The sequence below is a fragment of the Tigriopus californicus genome, chromosome 10 (genome assembly GCF_007210705.1).
Source record: "Tigriopus californicus strain San Diego chromosome 10, Tcal_SD_v2.1, whole genome shotgun sequence".
NCBI classification, from domain to species: domain Eukaryota; kingdom Metazoa; phylum Arthropoda; class Copepoda; order Harpacticoida; family Harpacticidae; genus Tigriopus; species Tigriopus californicus.
Genome location: NC_081449.1, coordinates 13,585,306 through 13,607,046, shown reverse-complemented (window position 1 = coordinate 13,607,046; position 21,741 = coordinate 13,585,306). Strand labels below are relative to the sequence as shown.

Sequence of the window (21,741 nt, the reverse complement as noted above, 5' to 3'; positions counted from 1 at the left end):
CTGGAAATGAGGAGCTTTTTATCCCGTCAGAAACATGAGGGTGTGTGGATCAGGGGATCCTGGGGAAATCCAATTTCGACCTTTGAGAGGAGGAAGAGGTAGTCAGAGAAACTTTTATGATCAAGAATTGGCCAGATCCATCTCCCCAAGATTTGGAGGTGTCCGATGCCGGAGAGAAATGTGCGAACCCAAAGCTCTCTCTCTCAGAGTGCTTCCCCCAACCGAAGCGAACCACCGAGAGAGAAAGAGAGAAAAAAAGAAAGGGGCAGATCGATCAGGTTTTAGCAGCCCCAGGCCACGATGAGAACATTCATTCATTCAAAGTTTGAACTCGTTCGTTCATTTCCATCCCAATACCTTTTCTACTTCTGTGGCCATGGCTCGAGCTCATCGTAGTCGTCGTCGTCGTCGTCGTCATCCTCCACCAAATCCTGTCGTGTTTCCCTTTTTCAAGTGGTTCTTTTCAGCTCTCATTGGCGGCGTCCGGTGTGTCTGCAAAAATCTTGTCCCTTTGATCGGAACTCCGGGTCGTCCGGCCATTCCCTCGTCATAAACAAGTTCTCTTTGTGTCAAAATATGAGACGAGCCTCTCTGAATGGGCAACAAATTGAAAATGCAACTTAATCCCCGCACATAGCCAAACCCGTCTCGCTCGTCTCATCCGAGTAATGCCAAACGACGGGATCAAAAACGAATGCCATGATCCCTCCGCCCTTTAGGGGTGATGGGTGATGAACCAGGAGCTCGCAGCCAAGTACTAATCTCTGTTCAAAAAATGATCAATCTCACATGGATGTTCTACGACCAATGAACCACCAGGATGTACTGGGCACGTGATCGCTCAGATCTGAATGAAGCGGAATATTGACAAAGAAAATACAAAGTTGTTGCTCTTCCAAGTGAATTTGAGGGGGAATGCGTCGACTAGACCCAGAGGGACAGCCTCACCCAGTAACTGAAACAGGATGGCCGAATAGAGAGGACCCGAAGAAAGTGAGAGGAAACGCTTAATCCCACTTGAGTGAGCGTTTTGTTCGTCTGCCCGTTGTGATCTCTTTTGAGGTTTCATTTCCTGCGGCATTTATGTACCGTATAAACATAGGAACACGAGTACGAAATCAGCCATTCTGAGGCTTCTCCGAGTGGTTGAGTGCATGCGAGTAGTTCACGGTGGTCATACAGCACGTACAATTACATGGATCTGGACGAGCTCGTCCTAATTAGAGAAAGGCCCTCATTTTTTTGGCTTGAAGTTTAGAGTTTCTGTTCTCTAAAGAACAAAAAAGGAAAGTGGAGGCTTTGGGTCTGTTTGAAGTGAGACGGCCAGTAGCCATGACATGCACAGATTGGAAGGTTTTTGGAGGAAAAGGTCGGCGGTTTCGAAGACTCTTTGACGGGAGGCCTGATTGCGTGTATTTCAAAGACTCAGGCGAGCAATTAGTGTGGGTTGATAAGATAAGAATCTAAGAATCACGCAACGCATGTTCTTTAGGTAAGTATGTCGCAAGCTCACTTTTCTTTGATCTTGTGGAGCCCTTTTTTGAATGGCTCAATGATGAAAGGGTGCAATTTGACCTCAAGTTGCTCAAAATATACAATTTCTTGCGAATCTAACCATCTTGTGTCAAAATAGATCGTAACAATGGGTTATTTTTGAAATCCTACCCAACGAACTCTTGAAGAAATGTATGCAAGTCCATCAAGCCTTTATTCTCTCGGGTCACCCTGCCCTCCTTTGAACTGGTTAGGCGTCAAGTACACGTGTCTTCCTTCTACTACTAAAGTCTGTACGTACATAACCGACTCGCAACCTTCCTCGGTGTCGCGCGTTTCGGACATCGATCACAATCTGTTTGGTGATATTTGGCCTCTCTTCCTCTCGTTTGAAACCCCCCTTCCCTCCAGTCAAATGCGTCTGAGCTGAGTCTTGGCTTATCGCCTCTTTCTTTCTCCATTGATTCTTCGCTCTGTCCGTGATGGATTATTGAATAACATGACAAAAATACCTTATGAGGATTGGCTGATCCTCCAGACCCAAGCAGCTCTGGCTTCCAATGCTCAGCCCGAGATTTTGAGTACCTGTCCAAAACGTGTGTGAGTGAGCGAGTGAGAGAGTGTCCTTTTAAGGGCTGGCTTTTTTCCTGTCTTTCTCTCACTCTCCACAATTGGCAACCAATCCCCCCCAGAGGGGGGCACGAATGAAGTCTGTTTGGCAATCCTGACACGATCCTTGCTTGGATGGAGCCAGGACGGGAAGAAAAAATGTAGAGCTGTCAATCACCTACCCGTCATGAAATCAATTTGAATGTTGTCCTCATTCCAGGCGTAATCCATCATGGACACTTCAGGCTCGAGTCCAACGGATGGGTGGCCGCCCGAGTCCTCCACAATTTCCGGAGTCGTCTGGGTAAAGGTCTCCATGATTATCACTAATAATCACCACAGCGACCACGACGGCGAATTTTCAAGACATGGCACCACCACCAAACGTGCAGTCAGATCCAGTGGAAAAACGAGATGAACGGCCACGTTACTGGGTGAGATTTGTTCATCCGGAGAAGAATGGCCAACAATGAAAAGAAATTGAGACGCTCTAAGGATCGGAGAAGGAACGACTGAAGCAGCCAAACTTGTTGGTGTTCATTGTCACTTGATCAAGGGAAAAAAAGCTCCTTGCACGTCCTCCCTCGTTTACGTTGTTTTTTTGTTGTTCACCACTCTCACTCTCGCGGCAGAGTTATTCACCGAGCCCAACACCCCCGAAAAGCAACCTCAATAATGTATTCAGCATGATGTCTGATGTGTTTCTTGGCTGAATATTCACAAAACACCTCGAATTTGAAGAGGGAGGAGCTCAGTTAAATGTCACAATCACTATCATTCAAACCCTGCGCACTCTTTTTGTTGGCCAGCACACAATACACTTTTTTCGTCGGGGTTCTTTACCTCACCAACACACATGGGTTTAGGGTTTAGATTTTCATTGGAGGCAATTTTGCGGTCAGACAGTTCGATTACGCTGCTCGTTCCCTTCCCGCTTCTGATTCAGAGTCCAATTCCTCTTCTGACTTTGGACACGCTAGATTGAAGGCCAACCAAAGTCTCTTGAAGACTGACTCATATTCTCGTATGGTTTTGCCTCCCCTACTCCCCTTTTTGCCGTTTTCGGGCCATTGGCACGGCAAAGCCCCCATCAACCTCCTCATCATCATCATCACCACCACCACCACTACCCTGCGTCCGTCCGAAATCCCTCGCGTTCTCTCGTCCGTTCTTTCGTCTTTCGAGGAGCGAGGCAGCTCGCGGCGATGCATTCTCTTGCTTGATCCTGCTTGAAACTGGCAATGTTGACTGGGTGCATCCCGCAATCTACTTAGACCACTGCAAAGATGGCAGGAGCAGGTCTCCAAACTCAGAAGTTCTTCCACTCCAGAGATTCTACCACAGAAGACATGCTCGTCCTGACTTGGACTAGAAACTTTTCCAGGTCTGATCCAGCCGGGTTGTTGTTGTTACTGAGGTGTTTTTTTTGGCTCCATCGTTTTGTTAAAACTTAGGCTGTACCGCGATTAAACCGATTCGTCGCCCTTGAGACCAGGAGGATTCGGTCTGAATGGGTTTAGATGCTTTGGAGGTCATCATGGATTATGTTGGTTGGACATGGTGAGAGGTACCAGTATAAGGAGGGTTTCAGGTCCAGATATCTAGCCAAAAAATGGTTCCATATACTCCATTTTTGGGATGGAGGGGAACTGGGGGAGCAACGAGCTTTTCCAGGATCTACATTTTGTTTCGCCACCTCGTCAACATTTTGAGTAACTGAGTTCGAAGCTGTGAAAGACTGGTCATAGGCTGGTCATAAATCAGACTTGAATTTTTTTTCCGAGGACACTTTTTGCTCCTATTGAGCAGTTTAGGGGTTTTAGAATACGATCATTTTTTAGAAATGCTAGTACTTTGTAAGTTGTGCCGGTTGTGTCAAAATTACCAGCCTCATCATTCATCCCCTTCCTGACCTTTTCCGGTTGGATTCTGGACTCGAAATTGGAAATTGTTCCCAATTGAATGTCACCAGATTCAAGGCCAAAACGAACCTTTCGAGCCTTTCCATCTAGGCCTTGGTGATCTTGAGCAGGAAGCCCGGTGAGATCTGTCTCAATAAATTTCATTTTCACTTCCATTGATCGCAGAATACGACTGGAGATTCCGACTTCCGCACGATCACCGGGAGCCAATCTGCCCATAAATTTGCCCATCCTCTTTGACACTCTTCAAATTTAAAGCCCCCTCGCTTTCAACATTTCGAGATCGATATTCAATCATGTTGATTTGACTTTGAGGCATGTCTTGAAATGTCAAAGAAATTGTCGCATGATTTGAAAATTTTCTTTAAGATGAATATATGGATTGGATGTAATTCCTCGAAGTGGCGAAATATGTGTTTTTTGGCTCGACAAAAATACGACTCTTTGATGGGGACAATTTGAGACTGTCTTTTCAAAACGTGTCCTTGAGTGTTCCATACTGTTCCATCATTGATAACAGGAAGCAAGCCGCTCACAACGAAGGGTCAATTACTGGGCAAATGGTGTGCATAGCAATCACAATGACGTGGCAGCGTGATTCAATTGCAAGTCAATCCAAGGATTGAGGTCAATCACATCTCATTGCTGGACAAAGTAAGTATTTAAACTTTGAGCCACAAGGATGTCTTTTATACCCCACAAGCATTTTGGTAAACGTAGTACGTTGGGTGACTTGATATAACCGCATATTTTTATGTGTATTTCAAAAACCCAAAAATATAAGGAAATAAAAATACAAAAAACTAATAGAGGGCTTGGGATTTTAACCTTATTTTGGAGCGGTTCCCACCGCAAAAATGACAATTTGGTCTGACGGCCGACTCAAAATCACACAAAATCAGATTATTATTGGACCCAATCTGAGAACAATAAGTCAGATTCTTTCTTAATGACAAAAATATAACTACGGATCTCAAGTTGTAAGTCTCTTTGGCGAAAACCAGATTTACATTCATAATGACCAATGATTAATCATTGAAAACATATGCTATGGTCATGGGGAGCTGTTTAATTACCACGATACAAAAGTCAAGCGAATAGTTACTTGAGAAACACACAGTTACTACTCTCCCCATTCGTCCGTTTGTTCAGGAAGTGAGTACCAGTTGGTGGGTCAATAATGTGTGTGAATGAACAAGGTTACCCATGGCCTCCAGTGAGGTTCAGCTATATGGTCCAATTACTCTACCTTGATCTTGGTTCATTGTAAATGTAAATTACACTTGGTGCTCCTTCAATATGCTGCATAAAAAGGGATCACGAAAGGCAATGATTCCGTATGAGTTATTGCATTTCCTTGCTAATTTGATCCTACGATCGTGGATGTGGAACGGAATTATCTCACCATGATTTTTATGCACAGGATAAGTTGATGATATCCAATTTTTTGCTAAACTGTACAGCTGCATTTGCAAATGCATAAGCAGACATTGCCTTCTCCGAACGACTAGATTTAATCTTTTCCGGACTAATTTTAACACCTTATCTAATGCAAAAATGGAACAATATGCAAATTGCCCAAGAAATGAGCCTTTGCTTTAACTTTACAAGTCAATTTAATGAAGGACTAATTCAAGGACTAGCTCGGTCTGCCAACTCAAATTCATTGGTAGACCAAATATCATAGAAAGATTGAAAGGTAATAAACTGACGAATTATAACCTTTCATTGTAATAGTACTGGAGATTACATTCTTTGTAGCTGTTAGCAAAAGCCCGTGAAAAACCAAACAAAAAAACAAAACAAGGATATGTGATGTTATTTCGTACGCTGTTCAACTTCCTGTAAAAAATGTGTTGCTTTCACTAAGGTTGTTAAGCATTTTAAATCATAAATAAGGTCAAGATTTTGCCATCAGACATATTCAAAACATGATTGAGAAAAAATAATGGAGATTAGAAATAGCTCTCATTAATGTCTAACATATGCCATGAATTAGTAAGTACTAAAGTTGCATACCTATTTCTTTCAAGAAAAGGATCGTGTTTCTTGAAGGTATCTATCCTTTCCAAAATATGTCCAAGATTGAACCGATTCCATCCAGAAATGAGGCAAACTTGGTTTGTGCATCTCGCCAATTTCATACCCAAGCGAGGATGATATTCCCAGAAAAAGCTTGCACAAACTCGAAGAACAATACCAACCGTGCACTGGAACGTTCCCGAGAGATTGATCCAATGAGATTTTCCCTTGTATAAAAAAAGCATTCAGTGGATGAGAATATTGCTTTTCCATTTCAATCCTTTCACGGAGCCTGTAAATGTGAGTAGAGCAAAATTTAAAACCAAGGCTATCAATGGGAGCATGATCAAGGACCTTCTTTTGACAATGAACTTTGTGACCTTGACTGAGCTTGGACCCTTGTCCATTGGGTATTTGTTCAAAAGGAGGGAAAAGAAGGAGGGCTTCGAGTTCCATTTCCTTTGGTTCTCTCTCCCCAAGAAAGTCATTAAATGCATTCTTTAACAATCTAAAGGCAGAGTCCCCTCCCTCTCTCTTTACCTAAACGGAAAAGAAACCACACTTAGGAAGTGTTGTGTCTTCGCAATGCCTAGAAAAGTAAAATGCACTAGAAGAAAACATTTTTCTCAATCCTTGCTCGACACAGCTTGGGAAAATAAAACCAAAGATAACATGACGTTTTCGTGAACTCCTCTCTCAACACAGCTTGCTCCTAAGCAGCAAAAAGAATGATGGACAGCAACTAGCTAGAGCAACATGAAAAGGTGACTCACATTTGCCAATGGTAAATGATGAAGATAACCATTTCAACCAAAAACAATGATTCTGGTGATGAAGACGTGCACTCCATTCATGTGGTTTCCTTATCGTGTAGGTAAATAACCTCCGTGATGCGTAGGCTTTTCCTTGACTTGATTATGATCACTCAATCATTAAAGAGTGTTGGTGGATACTTAGCCTTGCTCATGCCTTGCAGCCACCCTGGATTTGAAATCTCCAGCCTGTGGGGACTTGGTCAAGCCCTCCTCCTCCTCCTCTTTCTGAAATGTCTTCTTCAAATCCATAAAGGAGTAGCAATCTAAGTCATAGATTTCCAGACTCTGAATGTTGGACGACCAACCCCTCGGCTGGTAAAACAGTGCAATGGATGGTCCCTTGGGAATTGGTCACAAACAGGTTTTTGTACTGTTTAGTCAACCGAGTGGTCGGTCGTCCGTCATCCAGTGTCTATGTCTATGTCCACCAACCTTCCTCAACGCTCTCCCAAACAAAATCTCATTGGGGAGCGGCCTACGTATCACAGAATGTATATTCTATGAGTGCGGGAGAGATAGAGTGTGTCTGAATCCGAGCAATCGAGCATCAATTGTATTCTTCTTGTGAAGTGAAGTGGAAAATGAACAGCTGACCTGAGGTTATGAAGAAAAGTGGAGTCAAGTCGCCGCCCCGACCAACACCATGCATAAATTGAAATTGTCATTTGATTCAGTCTAGCCCTGTATTTTTGCCTACTTTCCACATCACAGATATTTTCGTTTCAAATTGACCATGAAAAAACGCTCTTTTTCTAATCCCGCATGATTTGATTCATCTTATAAGTTGAAATTCACTATTAATGTCATACCTTGCCCTTAATGGTAAGTGGATTTCCGGAACGGCTGCAAAAAATCGTCCATGACCGCATCTACAACAAATCATTAATCACATCATTATTATTCAGTCCGTCTTAGTCATACCATGCCAGGTTTTCAAGGGAAATATGCGTTTAATATGCCGTGAAATGAGAACATTACTGCCGAAACTGTCATTTTCATTTATAACAACATCTTGGCCTTGAGCTTCATGGTTACATTTTATTTCTTTTATGATTTTACCTTCATTGAGACTTTTGAATTCAGCTCACCAAGGCGCTCAAACAAGTGAATCTTTTGCTCGTTTGACATTGAGCGAACCATTTTGTACTCAGAGATAGATTGTCTCCAAGTATAAAATGCATCCGAAACTTTTGTTTCTCCGGTGAAAGAAGAGCTATAAAAAGCAAATACAGTTGCATACAGTACAGGGCGTCATATCGTTCATTAGCGGAGGAACTTTTTCTTTGTCCTATCCATCGAAGGTTATCATTTCGAAGATAAAGGACTTTGCACTTAACCGTTATTGTTTTGAAATTATGCTGGAGTGTTTGCTCGTGTCAATTGTGCTTGTCGTTTTATCGGGTTTCATGATTCTTTCCAAGATTTGGTTTGGATAAGTAACTAAAAGTTGTCATATATAGCATTAAATATCATTATGACTAAACTACATGGAAAAATTGTTGGATATTGTTACCCAAGTCTGTAAAGACCGACTTCATATTCATGCTAAAGTTCAAACTTTGACTGCATAAAACTAAGACATTAGCCTTGTTCTACTGCAGGTAGTTTTTACAGAACGCGATTAAAAACCCAAAGTAAACCGCTAACGCGGGGGAGTGTATGCCTGCCTTTTTCTATCCTTATAATCTTTGTCATTTGCGTTTGACGAATTCACAGCTTCCAACCTTTTTAAGTAGAGAAACTCTTTCCAGCTCTTCCTCGAAACAAGCTAAAGATCAGGGTTTAAAATTCCTTTGAAGGGCGTTTGCTACAACGACGGCCAACAAGATCCGCTCGGTTAAAAGGAGAGGAATGCTTTGTGACTACCGAATGTCTACGATTGAAATTCTCAAGACACCTAAAATTCTGGACATCTCACTAACGATTTATCCGTTCCTCCCCTTTGCTAGCACACTCAGCGGACTCACTACGAGGGGCAGGCTAAGCTTAGGATTTCAAGTTGTTCAAACTTCGAAGTCAATTATTAATACATAATATAATTGGGGATCAACTTCTGGCGGGTGCTCAATGCTCAAATTCGAATAATGACAATGAGCGCGCTTGAACTTACACATGTTTATAATTCCGTTTTGGAAGCTCATAATTGACATGTTCCGATAAGATCTCTGTCCGCCTTTTCTCTTTTGAACCACGACATCTAGCCACCGTGTCTGCTAACCGCACGACAACCTCGTCAGGTGACGCCTTCCAAGTTGGCTATCGATGAATCAGTGTCGCATAATGTGGATTCATGTTCGAGTATATCAATCAGATCCAACCCCCTCAAACACACCCATATGTATGAACAGGCGCACAGTTACACACACTCAGGACGTCAATTTAATGGCTACAGATGGTTATCCAGTAGCTGAAATCAACCCCTAAACAAAAGCAAAAAACTACCAACCCCATCCTACTTTGATATGAGCTTGCATTAGAGGGTCTTCTTTTCATGGGCAAAAAAATATCCGCTCGTCTGCTTTGAAATTTGAAAAGTTTTCAGCAAAAAGAAGTCCCGAGGCTCGCATTAGGGGTGTTGCTTTGAACTTGGAGAGGGGTTGATGTTGATCTGAGCGACCATAAATACCAATTTCTGGTTCGTTCGTTCTATTGTGTTCTTTAGCCTCAGCAAAGATTAGAGCCGCTCAAAATAGCTCATAATAATATTTGTTTTCTTTTGAGAAGCTCAAATGGTTCACTGAGGTTCAAGTGTATTTTCATTAAGTATACCAACTTGTTCTTGGAGCCCAGCGAAAAAAAAACAAATCCCCCAACAAAGTTATATTCAAGTTCATTCTGAGGCAAAGCCAGGAATGCAAGGGGCCCTACTCCGTCTTTTGATTCTCTTCTTAGTTTGCGTGCTTGCTCAGAGGGCGTTCTTCAGACAGCTTTTTGGGTCTGGAAGAGAGAAAACGAAAAAAACCGGATGGCAACATATGGCGGTGAAGATCCTAGCCTATGTTGTTCTTTGAATTGCATGGAGCTTTACTTGGGAGAGTGCGTCTGTTGGGCTATTTCTCTTTTCCATTTACCAGTCAGCCTACTCCATCCCTTAGACTTTACTAACAATCGGTCCCTCTTTTCGGGGGGGAGGGGGGCATCGAAAAGGCAGGACCAAAAAATATCTCAAGCAATTGTTTAATATCAGAGAGCCGCCAAATTTAGGCATTGAAATATCATTTTTTGATGATATCAAATGAATTTAAGCATGAATCATATAGTTTCATTTCTATTGCCCTTTCATGGTCAACTTGAGGTACGTAGGTCTACTTGATGAGGGCAAAGTTAAGTCTCCACGTATTAAAATATCATTAGACAAGTCCTTTACAAAAGACGGAAAATCCTTTGACTTTCCACCAGGCCTCCACGTTTTTGGAAAGTCCGCATCTAGTCCTCTTGTTCTCGAGTTCCTCGAATTTTAAAACAAAGTTTATAGTAGTGAAAAGGCCGGCGAAGATACTAGGCCTCAAGGAAGGAGGCAAGGCTCGGAAATATATCTGCATTGCAATTCTGAGCCAGCAACTAAAAGAGAAAGGCTCTAATATGTCTGGTGTCAAGATTTTCTGTGAAGTCTGGCAGATTTACACTTGAATAATTTCAAGACGAATCCTTCACTATCAACAACTTAAAGGCATTTGCATCCCTAATCCCTTCTTTTAAAAAATGAAGGATAACTCAGGAGTGCGTTTTAGTCACATGAAACTAATTCACAAACTTGAACATCACTACGATTACGGATTCTCTTTTAAGCACAGGCTCCTCAAACCCATCTCATATTAGACCAAAATGCAGCAATACTTGGCGCCAACCAACATTTCCCAAAAAACGTTGACCGTTGGTATTATTTTCCAAGTGTTGCGCTTTCTCTGCTCGGCCTCCCTCCTTTTTGCCAGATTGCGTCCCATTTTTGTTAAGCCGGGTCAAGCTTAGGGGTCGTAACCAGAGAAGGAAAGAAGAAGACGACGAAGGAGAAGTGTCCCAAAAGACTGGGCTCAAGGGCAATTGGACCAAAAAAATCGCCTTATTCTTCTCCTTTCCCTTGGCATTAGGCGATACCAGCTGCTCTGGATAACAAGAATGGTCATGCATGCTGATGATGGCCCTTTTCTCTTGCCAGAGCCGCAGTACTTTCCCGTTTAACATCTGCCAGTTCTACGGATCGTGGAGGCGGGGAAATTGAATTTCGGCCTAGATGCACTTGTCGTTTCCGCAGAGTTTTCAAGGTCGATCTTGTTATATTTGCTACGCACTGCACAAACAGCATTTGGTATGAATGTAAGAGAATGAGGCAAAAGGAAATATTTTTGTTCGTGTCCAATTGGTCAGTCTGGAGGACCTCTTGAGACTTGGAGAAGAGGGAGGGGAAGTGTCGTCTGGTTGTAAGCAATTGTCCAAAGTGTTTTCCACCCCACTCGATCTCCTTGAAGGGCTCAATCAACTCCTCATGGGCTCGCATTGAGAAGCCAACTTCAGATCCAACCATGGACATTCTCTCCATCATCCATTTTGTATTTGATGTTGGACAAGTACATCGGAACTCGGATGCAAAGTTAGATCAGACATGGGAAAGGATTTACTTAGAGGAGTTAATTTTTTTCAACAATGCTTCTGAAACTTGATATTCTTTTTAAAGCGGTACCAACGTGCTTGTGGGTCATATTCGATTCAACTTGGAACAATTTCACAACTTGGGTTGAGCAACATTTCTAGGTTTCGCTGACATACTGTAAATGCGCACAAGATTAGGTAGATTTGTAAAACCTTTGGCTTCAAGATCAGACTTTGGAGTTGTTTACATTTGCTTAAGCAAACCTTGTCAAACACAACAAATTTGCCTTTATTTTCTTCCGACTCTTTAACTCTTAGAATTATATTTTAGGTACCAACGTGAATCAGTTCCATTCATGGTTGTTTGGAAAATATTTTAAAGGTTCACTTAGTGCTTCGAATGGAGCCTTCACGAGGTTGGGGTTCTTTGAGGTTTCTTTTCACAAATGTTCAATATCCGATGACAAAGAGACATTCAACTGCAAGAGTTAAGCAACGCTACTTCCTTGGAGCCTTGAGATTTGCGCTTAAACGAAGTGAGACTCTAGTTACTCTGGAAAAAATGAAAAGGTTGACAAAATGCGAGCCAATTTCCATGGACAATCTTACTGCCAATCACCAGGAACTAGAGAAATGCGTACAGTGTGTGACTCATCCTCGGTCGGTCTCCAGAACTTGGATGCTATCCTCGCTCTCTTTGTCTTTGACTCCGAAGTCCAGAACTGAGGCTCATCGAGCGTGAGTCAGACTTGATCGGCAATTCATTATTTCCACTTGATTGCCCCCTTCGAGAAACAGATTCCACCCTCACACGCACGCTTGGGAATAAATTAGAATGAGTTGCCGGGCCAACAAATCAAACCGATGGGGAACATGGAGCATGGAACTGGCACACACAGTTGGTTGCCCCTTTCTCGGGAATTTGTTTCTTGTCGTAATGCATCATCAGCCTCTCAATGATCAAGACGGAAAGTGATAAAAAAAGCTTCCCTTTGAAAACCATCCCCCTTCTTGGAGTGGAATGTCCAAAGACGAGACACCAAGTACGCAATATCCGTCATATTTTTTACCATCCCACGTATATATGGACAGTGTTCCTCCCTCCTTCCCCTTCTTCCTTGTGCAAACAGGAAATGAATCAACGATCCTCTTCTTGAGTTTTGACGCTTCCTGCTTCCTTTTTCTTTCAACATCCCAGAAGCCATTCATTGCCCGTATTAGATGGCTCTAGGATGTTCCCATTGAGTGACTGCGAATGTGTATTTTCGGTTGTAGATTTAGAGTGAACTATGCTCCTCTAAAGTTTTTCCCTTGATCCGCGTCTCAATTTTGAGTCTCCCCTTTCGCTCGACTTCTCAATTGAAGAAATAGAGACACTGAAAAGACCGGGTAGGGGAAACACAAGAAGAACAGGGGGGAAGTAAGAAAAGGAATTAGTGCACTCAAGTTCAAACAAGAGCGAGAATTCAAGAACTGAACCATGGACCAACAGCCACTCTCCTGTGGACGAAGGGGAAGAACCCAAGAGAAATCGTGTCTACTGCCAGGGTCTAAAGACCTCCGGCCTTCAATCGCGAACAATCTTCGCTTCTTTTTCCCGTCTCATTCATAGATTGCCAAGACAGTCAAAAAGGAGCCAATGAAATGGTAGATCCATATCAGCTTTTCGTGATCTTGAAAGCTTAAGCATATGGAGTTACATTTGAAACAATGTCTGGCGAAATGGAACACTTCTCAAGGAACCAATACGTAAAATGGTCTCTCTAAGTTAGTCTTCGAAACTTGGCCTCCTGGCTTCAATACATAAATTTATTAAATAGCATTTGCTGAAAATACATTTGAAACTTCCTTAAAAGTTGTGGATCGTTGGTGGCCGGAACGTCAAGTTCAATGTCTCTTCGCAATTTCCTAGAACAGGGAAGATATCTCTATGCGAGTCAACGGTCGTTGGTCGCACCCCTTATTTGGTAAGAATTATGGGATTGTGACCCTTAGTTAGATGTGGTTGTAACGAATCGCCGGTTTTTTGGCGTATCCCCAGGCTGTTTCCTCCCTCTTCCTGGAACAGTTCTAGATCCATTGTAGTCCCCAAATCTTGTTCCCTCCCTCACTTTGTTTCTCAGGCCAATATTGAGGGAGACTTAAAAGCCAAGGCTTTAAGTGTCGTCTTATTCTTTGACAGTGTCTGCCAAGGATAGGGGTGGTTAGGAGCAAGAAATTGCATATAAATGGTTGGTTCAATGATGTTTGAAAAGCCTCCCAATGTTGGAACGGGAAATTGGTCCTTAATAAATGACATCAAAGGAGGAGTGAGCTCAGCACTTTTCTCCCCATTGAGAACAAAGAACTGAAAAATGCCCTCTCCCAATCTTGTTGTTGTTATGGCAAGCAGCTTGGCCTAAATACTGTACGGCGTGATGTATGTTCGACACTTGCCTGAACCAGATCCTTCCATCCCTCTCTTCGATGACCATATTTTTTGTTCTTCCCCAACTTGAGAGGGATTTTCGTCCCAATCCCTCGAAGTACTCAATATGTACTAACGCCTTGAACCACTTTGGATTTCGGGTAAAAACCGGCTTCTTGTCGATATGCAAATTCACTCCCAAAAAAATTGCGGACCAAGCTACGGCTGGGCCAAGTTCCAACCAGTCCGTTGAATCATGTACTGTAGCCCAACTAAGGAGAGCTGAAGAAGTCACCTTGTTCCCGAAGTGATTGGTGGTTGTGGGTGGAACATTTCGTACATACGCCATGCACCATGCATGGATATGGGGGGACTACGTTCCAAATCATTGACACAATCAATCACGGCTGCATAAATTTGAGACAGAAACGTGGTCTTCAAAACTCCTCGGGGAGCGGTTCTCCCTCGTTTTTCTCCCTCAAAGTTTACTATTGCTTGGTATGCGCCACGAAGGAAGGGTGGAACATGGAAATCCATTGGAATGGAATTTTAAACCATGACAAACATGAATCATTCCTCCCTCTGCTTCACCCTTGGGACACGAGAACTTCCCCACAACTATCATGCATGGTCATGGATCATTATGAGTTTTCTTTTTCGTCTGGCAGGAATTGTAGACCTGATCTGAACTTGATGACCGCCCAAATGTTTCATTGAATCCATTTTGAGTGCCAGTCTGGAATAGACAGCTGGCAACTTTCAAGGAGATAAGTACCCCTTAAGTGGAAATGATTTGAAAGGATTAATTTCCCTTTTGCCAAGTTCATCACTCGTCTCATTCCTCTTCAGCTAATCAAGCTCGATGATGGGATGGAGTTGAAGCTCTGTCGAACGAATTCTAGTTCAGAGACTTCTTTCAAGATTGTATTTTACACCCAGCCTTGGATCCACGTTTCAAAGCTTGTTGCAAACGGATGTTTGAGATCTAGGACTTATTCAAATCACATGTCTGTGAAATAAATGATTTCGCCATGGTTGAGGAATGGGTTTGCATTTGAAGATTAAGACACCACCACGTGCGTTGGTTTGCATGTTTGGGCAATGGGGTGAATGCGTATGCAAAATCGTGCAACGGATGCCAAGTGACATGTAGTCGGTTCCAAATCCACGCTTTCACTTGTAGCTTAATTCATCAGGGTTATCGTACCTTCGAGTATTGTAGGAAACTATTATCCACCAAACAAAACGATTCCCACTACCCTCGATTAATCTGAAGTCTCCCATAGGAGCGGATAAGTCAGCCATAAACACTCGAACCTTGTAACCACCGTAAACATGAAGGAGAGGGTATTGGCCTTTGCGTCTTCAGGAACACACACACACCACCCCCTCAAGAGGAAGGAAAATTTTCCACCACCTCCGAGCTTTGCCAAGAAAGTATGCCTTACAATACACACACAGGAGATCACTCGCCATAGAGAAGATAGTAAGAATGTTGGAGTTTTGTTTTGTGTTGATTTATTTTCTTTGCCATCTCTTCTCCCTTATGAAATTGCGTGGATTAGGCAAATCCAAAAATGAAAAGCACAGCATCAAAGTAGGAGTACCACATCAAAGTTTCGTTCCCGGGAAATAAAAGCCAAAAATTCAGAGAAATAGTCCGAATTGGAATGGAAAATTAGTGACAAACAATTGAAGCAGGCACTATAGATTATATAGACTTTGATGGGTGAAAAGTAAATTCAAGTGAATTGAACCCTCACCAATACTCATTCCGAGCTAACCCATTGGTGTCCTTTGTGCCGAAGCTTTCAATCTTGCCATCATGTTTAAAGGAATTTAGAATGCATTTTCATTTCTCGGCATTTCCCTCGCATTCCCGAAAATAGTCTCGCGAATCTCGCTTGGTCGGGGAAATAAAAAGCTCTTGTGTGAGTGCATTTCTTTTGCTGACTTGTCAACTGCTACCAGGAATAAAATCCACGTTCTTACGAAATTATCTTGGCCTCGTTACTCTATGATTGGTTCCCTTCAAGCTCGCCATTGTGATACAAGTCCCAACCAAAAAGACACGAATGCAAGAAAGGGGGAGGAAAATGAAGAAAAGTCATGCTTGAATGGGTAAATAATGCCCAAAGGTGCCACAGCCTCTTTGGTTTATGGACCTTTAGCCGAGGGGGTGAATAATTACTGCACACCCTCAAGATCACTCTCGAAACAATCCATCTTACTCCCAACGTGCTTGTCGTTATGATGTAGGTACAAGTGGCTTATTATAAGCACGACTAACCTACATACATATCGTTCATATTCAAACGAAGAGTTCCATGGCTTCTTGTCCTGGGATAAGCGAGATCAGGAGTCCATGTTAGTCGAGAATTGTAAATCGAAGCTCCTATTCGAGTCGCACCTTTGACTTTGCATGCTTGGATGCATTCGAATTCCCTGAGGAAATGCTTCAAACCATGACAGAGGATCGCCATATTGCACTGCACCAAAACCAAAACAGTTCAACATGACAAGCCTCCCACACTTTGATCCACAGGGTCCCAAACTGAAAGCACAAGACATGGCGAAACAGAACTAGTTCATAGCTTATAAGGACCTTCATTTTTTGGGTCATATGAGCGGTTTGGGACTCGTAAAGCAAGAAATCATCTCTCTCGGTTTCCTCCCCCATTCGGTCGTTCGGTTCCCCGCAAATCTAATATGGGGTGTGAAAAATTGTCTCTCTTTTCCTCAACAGCAGGTTCCATTTGGGTTTCCTGTTCAGAACGGACGGAAGTGAGCACAGAACTTGGTCTTTGGAACCAAGGACTCTGTGGTGAAGAAAAGCGAAGGAAAAGCCCAACGAGCAAATGCGAAGCTAGCTGGAGAAGTGAGTCTCCAAAGGACGATTGTAACTATAACGTTATTGTAAATTGTACACAATAAACACTGAGGGGGGAACGGAGGGAGAACGGCTTGGTTTGGAACAGAGATGGGCCAAAGTAGTCCAATGGGAATGTGAGCGAAGTCGGGGCAAATGGGAACTAGAGTGAGCGAGTCCGAATTGGGTGATGACGGCGACCCTAAATTACTTTCTTGATTAATTATCCAGAACCAGTGGTGTTGAAAAAGGAAATGTGATTACGGACGACTTTTTGCGATGGCAAGCAATTTCAAAGCGAAATTCATTACATACCATTTGGTTATAAGTGAAAGTTCAGAATATTGCGAGTAAGACCTTTTCACCTTCTTATCTCTTCCAAGGAGGGAAAAAAGGTCGACCATTACGAAGTGGTTCTTCGGCCAGCAGAACAGGTACATCCTCTATCCATGAATAAGGGGTGTCAAAAAAAGAACCAACGAGCTGGGAAGAGGGTTGGGAAAAAAATCCTCATTAGCTCTAAATAGGAAAACTTTCTCTCTTAGATCGAAAGCTAGGGAGGTTGTCTGTGTCCTAATTGATTTCGCCTCAAGGAGGGAAGCTCTCGCTCTTAGCAAGGCAGAAGGGGGTTCCTTGATTCGAGGTACAGTAGCAAAGGTCTTCCCTTCCTCGTACGTTTGTACAACAACCATGTCTTCCCGCGTGTCTTGTCTTGTCCCTTCTCTGATCCCATTGGTTTAAGTCTCTTGCTCGTCTTTGCCAAGGGTGGAATAACAAAAAATGTCAATAGTTTGATTGAGAAAGATTATCTTGTTATCCCGGATTTCCAAGACTGATTGGGAAGATGGACTGACTCGAAGATCCCCCCTTTCCTTGGCAAGCAAAAAAAGTGCATTGTCATAAATGAGCAAAAACAACATGTACTGTGAGCGGAGATATGAAACAGGACACCCTGAACAGCTGTTTGTAAACATGTTTGGCGAACCCAATTGATGTCTAACATTATAGGGCATGTCCACTGCCCATCCAATCAACCAAGCATATGCACTTAAACCAAAAAGAGTGGTCCATACAAGTTAATCATAGACCAACCACCCCACCCTGACAACAGTGGGCTGTGGAGAGCATTGCCGTACAGTTGAGGAGAAGACGGGGATTTAGCTTGGTAGATCTATTGCATTCATGGGGGTATTAATGTTCGTCTGATACTTGCGCCTAATCCTAGGGATATATTGGCAGATTGTCAACAGTTCACAATGGCATCCATTTGCAAGTGTAAAGCCTAGCTAAATACCCAAGAAATGAGTGTACCACCGAGATCATTCATTCACTGCCTGGAATCAGTCAGGCTTTTTCGTTCTTCAAGGAGTAAGAAGGGGCCAAGATCACAGTTTGGAGGGAGGAAGCTAGCGAAGTCGAAGACAACGAGGAAGAAATGGTTCCGTCGCCGTGGTCACTGCTATCATCTGACGTGTTTGGATCGAGTTCAGCCTCCTTCGTATTACATCTGCCCTGGTTGACAATTCCCAATTCTGATAATGAGAGTCGCTCCTCCAAGTCATCTCGGGGTGGCATGGACAAGAACCCCTCCTCTCCCTGTACCTCTGGTTCTTCCTCCTCTTCCTCTGCTTGTGTTGTCAAATTCGTGGTGGTGCTGGCTGAAGAATCGCTACCCACATCTTGGTTTCCTCCATTCATATTGATTTGCACAACCAGATAAAATTGATTCCTTGTCATTGGAACAATGCTGGTCTGACAGGAAAAGGGGGATTCGGCCAGATACGTGGTGCCACTCATCGGAGTGGGCTCGCTGGGCATGGATGCCGAGGCCATAGAAGGGGGAGCCCGGGTGACAGAGTTAGAATTAGCTCTACTCGTGCATTCCTCAGATGTCAAAGATCTTGTCATCACTCCGTTGTCTTGCCAAACAATATCCATAAATGAGACCTTGCTCAGGCGAGCCCGAGTCTTGCCATAGGTCACACTGGAACTGGCAGGAGTTGGAGGAAGTGGTGGATGAATTCCGTCACCATGACGTCTTCGGTGTTTATTGATGGCGGCATAAATGGGTTCAAGATTGGATTGGCAGTCCGCCGCTGGAAAAGGTTGAGGTAAAGTTGGCGTTGGGGCGATTCCTTTCAGCCGGGGCTCGTATTTTGAGGGAGGGATGTTCTTCAGATTGTTTTTAACGAAATAATTGGTAAGCAAAGCCATCAACAGAAATAGAGTAATGAGGATAACAATGGCGATTAGCGTCGCGCTGAGGAGGAAAATGCCCACAATCGTTTCGTATGGACAGACGCTTCCCGAAGGTAACCATGGGCCATCCTGAAAATATGGGATGTTATTAGGGTTTCTTTCTTTCTGCCCGACCGTTGTCTTCAGTCGTCTTCAGTGGTGGGAGCGATAAGGAATCTCATATCCCCATAAACGTCTTCTCGAAAACAATCTCGAGATTTATTTGCCTATGGTTGGACATTAAGTTGAAGAGACGTGTCCCTCTCAGCCTTTGATAAAGTCTGAGTCTCTTTTCCTCCGAAATGGGAGTGCCTGGTCACCATGGCTACTACTCGATCCTAGAGGAGATTTACTTGTCACTTTCATTGGGAGTCGGATCAACTTGGGCCGCACTCCAAAATTTCTCTCAAAAAATGCTTTTCAGTAGCACAACTAACTCGGCGAATACTTTTACTTCTCCATAGACGACATTGAATAGGGCGCTTCAAAATTGATCTGAGGATCAAGTAAAATCTGGTTTCGCTATCCATCATTCCGTGTCAGTTTTCAAGTGATCCCGGATTGGTTGGCACCAAACATTGCAGTGTTTCGGGTCCCATGAGAGCAAACAACATTATCAACCCCCGTCTCGTCAGAATAAGTGATTCCATCTCCCTGTTCGTCTCATCTTGCCCACCATCCCAAAGCCCCTACTACAGCACCCACTATGAGTCGCGGCATCAACATGTTGGAACGGAGCGCTTTGGTTAAGTGAAAAGTTTTCATCTAAATTGATTCAATCGGAACCAAGGGACTTTGCCGGAGGCAACAACTGATCGTTGATGTCGTTGGGTTTTTGTCTCGAACATTTGTTGCGTTGGATCTCCAATTCACTCGGATGATTTTGACGAACAGTAGCAACAAAGAGCAGGAGATGGAGGCTCGCATGTCTGGGAAATCGCATTCCCACAACAATCTCTGATCATGATCTCAATTTGATTCACACTTGCCTGGCAAAGCATCTGTCCATTTTTATCTTTCTGGGGAGATCAATAATTTTGAGGGGAGAAAGTAATTGAGGGAAAAATCTGACCAGATGTAGACCTCCCTTGGTCATTATTCCCCATTAGGTTCCAACAAGCCCTTGTCACTAGATCCCCAGGAAAAAAATTCTTTTATTCTTCTTTTTTTTTTCCTTTTTCCCCCATAAAAGAAATCGGGACGCATTGTCACTAAACCAGAAAAAATATTTAATCTACGACAGTGTCAAAACTTTCCAATCAGTTTTGTTTCAAACCGAGCGTGAGCATTCCTCCCAACCTCAATAGAGGGTTGATAATCTAAATCGCCAAACTCACAATGGACATATTTTTTACCATTCTATTATTTTCAGTGTCACTCATGAACAACGGACGTACCCCTCCTCGAATGAAGTGTCCCCAGGAATGCTTCATTACTATAAAGTGTGAGGGTGAATGGGAAAGTCAGAGTCACCGCCATCATCTTCGTAGTATCTCCCCACACTACGTAGACACTACCACCCCATTGGCCGGAGTATGAAGCATCCCCTTGTCACACAATGGAGGAAGGGTGGCAAATATGGGCACATCATCGGCCAAGAAGACTAGATTGAATATCTTCCTTTATAGCTACAACCCCCACCCCCACCACCCGCACTCTCCCTCTGTCTGAAATAACGAGTCTACGAGCCCGGGTTATGGAATATTCGTACACCCTGTTTGACATGCAGTTTTCAAACGCTTGTGTACAGAGGAGCATTGCTAGTAAAAGAGACTCACTAAGCATTGAGATCGGGTGGTACAACCCTCAATCACATGGCACCAGCCACAGTTGAGTGCAGGTTCGAGTCCAACGCAACGAGGGCAAAACTTGCCGCCTTTTTCTGAGCACAAAACCGAAACGGAATTATTAATCGGGGACATTTTTAATGAAATGCGGCCATGGGTCCTCTGCGGCGTCATCATCATCAGACGAGGTAGTTTTCTCCACCCTGTTCGTACTTGGAGTGAGGTCCCTTTGGAATATCCTCTCTATCCCACATCAAATTATGTCACCTCGCCCCATCAAACGTGTGCTCAGTCCTCGGTCTTCTTTGGAGGCTCTGGGTTACCCTCGTTTGCATGCTAGTCAAAAATCGAGGTGGCTGGCTGGCCTCAACAGGAGAGATGGAGCCATATTGAAACTTGGGACGAAATTAGACGACGTTATTGAGGCTGATCCCCTTTTGTCACATTCTCTTGATTAAGTCACAACCCGCCAAGATGGCCTGTTTCCAGGGGAAGAGCTATGGTTGAAAGACAAAAAGCCTTAGACGCAGCCTTTCCCGTCGAGGGTTGAGGGAAAAAAGGGAGATCGTTTAGTCCGGTTGTTGACTTCCTTGCACACTTTTATCTTCATGCATTAGTCAGATGGGTTGGAATTCCAAATTCATTCTCATTGCTCCGTGTCTATCCCTGTGTCTTTGGTTCAGGGTGTTTCCCCGGTCCCGGTCGCCAGTAAAATGCAAATTTGCCCCAAGTTTTTCCAAAGTTGATGGCACTTTCCGGAATCCCTTTTCACAAACACATACCATGCACACTACACAGGATATTTCAAGTGAAGATTGTATGTATCTGAGCTGAGTCAGAGAATTCCCGGAGCTTTTTTCCTCACTTTGCACATCCAAGTAGGCGAATATACGATTGACTAACTGGCTCATTGACTACCTAGGCGAAAAAATGGGAACGTCCAAACTGTTGAAAAGTCAACGATCCATTTCAATGAGATGTAAACAATTCC

General features: G+C 43.4%; 2 protein-coding genes across 2 annotated transcripts in view; both read right to left on the bottom strand.

Moving 5' to 3' along the window:
- LOC131888721 (uncharacterized) overlaps positions 1–3,285 on the bottom strand; it is a gene marked incomplete in the record, with an annotated part of 48,954 nt that extends 45,669 nt beyond the window's left edge. The window contains 1 exon segment of the mRNA XM_059237643.1: positions 2,286–3,285. Coding sequence (XP_059093626.1) covers positions 2,286–2,421 — 136 coding nt within the window.
- A 14,541-nt stretch (positions 3,286–17,826) lies between these two features.
- LOC131888427 (uncharacterized) lies at positions 17,827–21,741 on the bottom strand. Its single transcript, XM_059237278.1, has 2 exons — positions 20,742–21,741; positions 17,827–19,053 (listed from the first exon to the last, which is right to left on the bottom strand). Exons 1-2 carry the CDS (start codon positions 20,928–20,930, stop codon positions 18,070–18,072), a joined length of 1,173 nt encoding a protein of 390 aa, XP_059093261.1. The 5' UTR covers positions 20,931–21,741; the 3' UTR covers positions 17,827–18,069.

Coding starts and splice junctions, on each gene's coding strand:
- LOC131888427 (XM_059237278.1), bottom strand. CDS start 20,930: ATGATGATGACGCCGCAGAGGACCCATGGCCGCATTTCATTAAAAATG. Junction 19,054..20,741: donor CCACCCGATCTCAATGCTTA/GTGAGTCTCTTT, acceptor CCATATTTTCAG/GATGGCCCATGGTTACCTTC.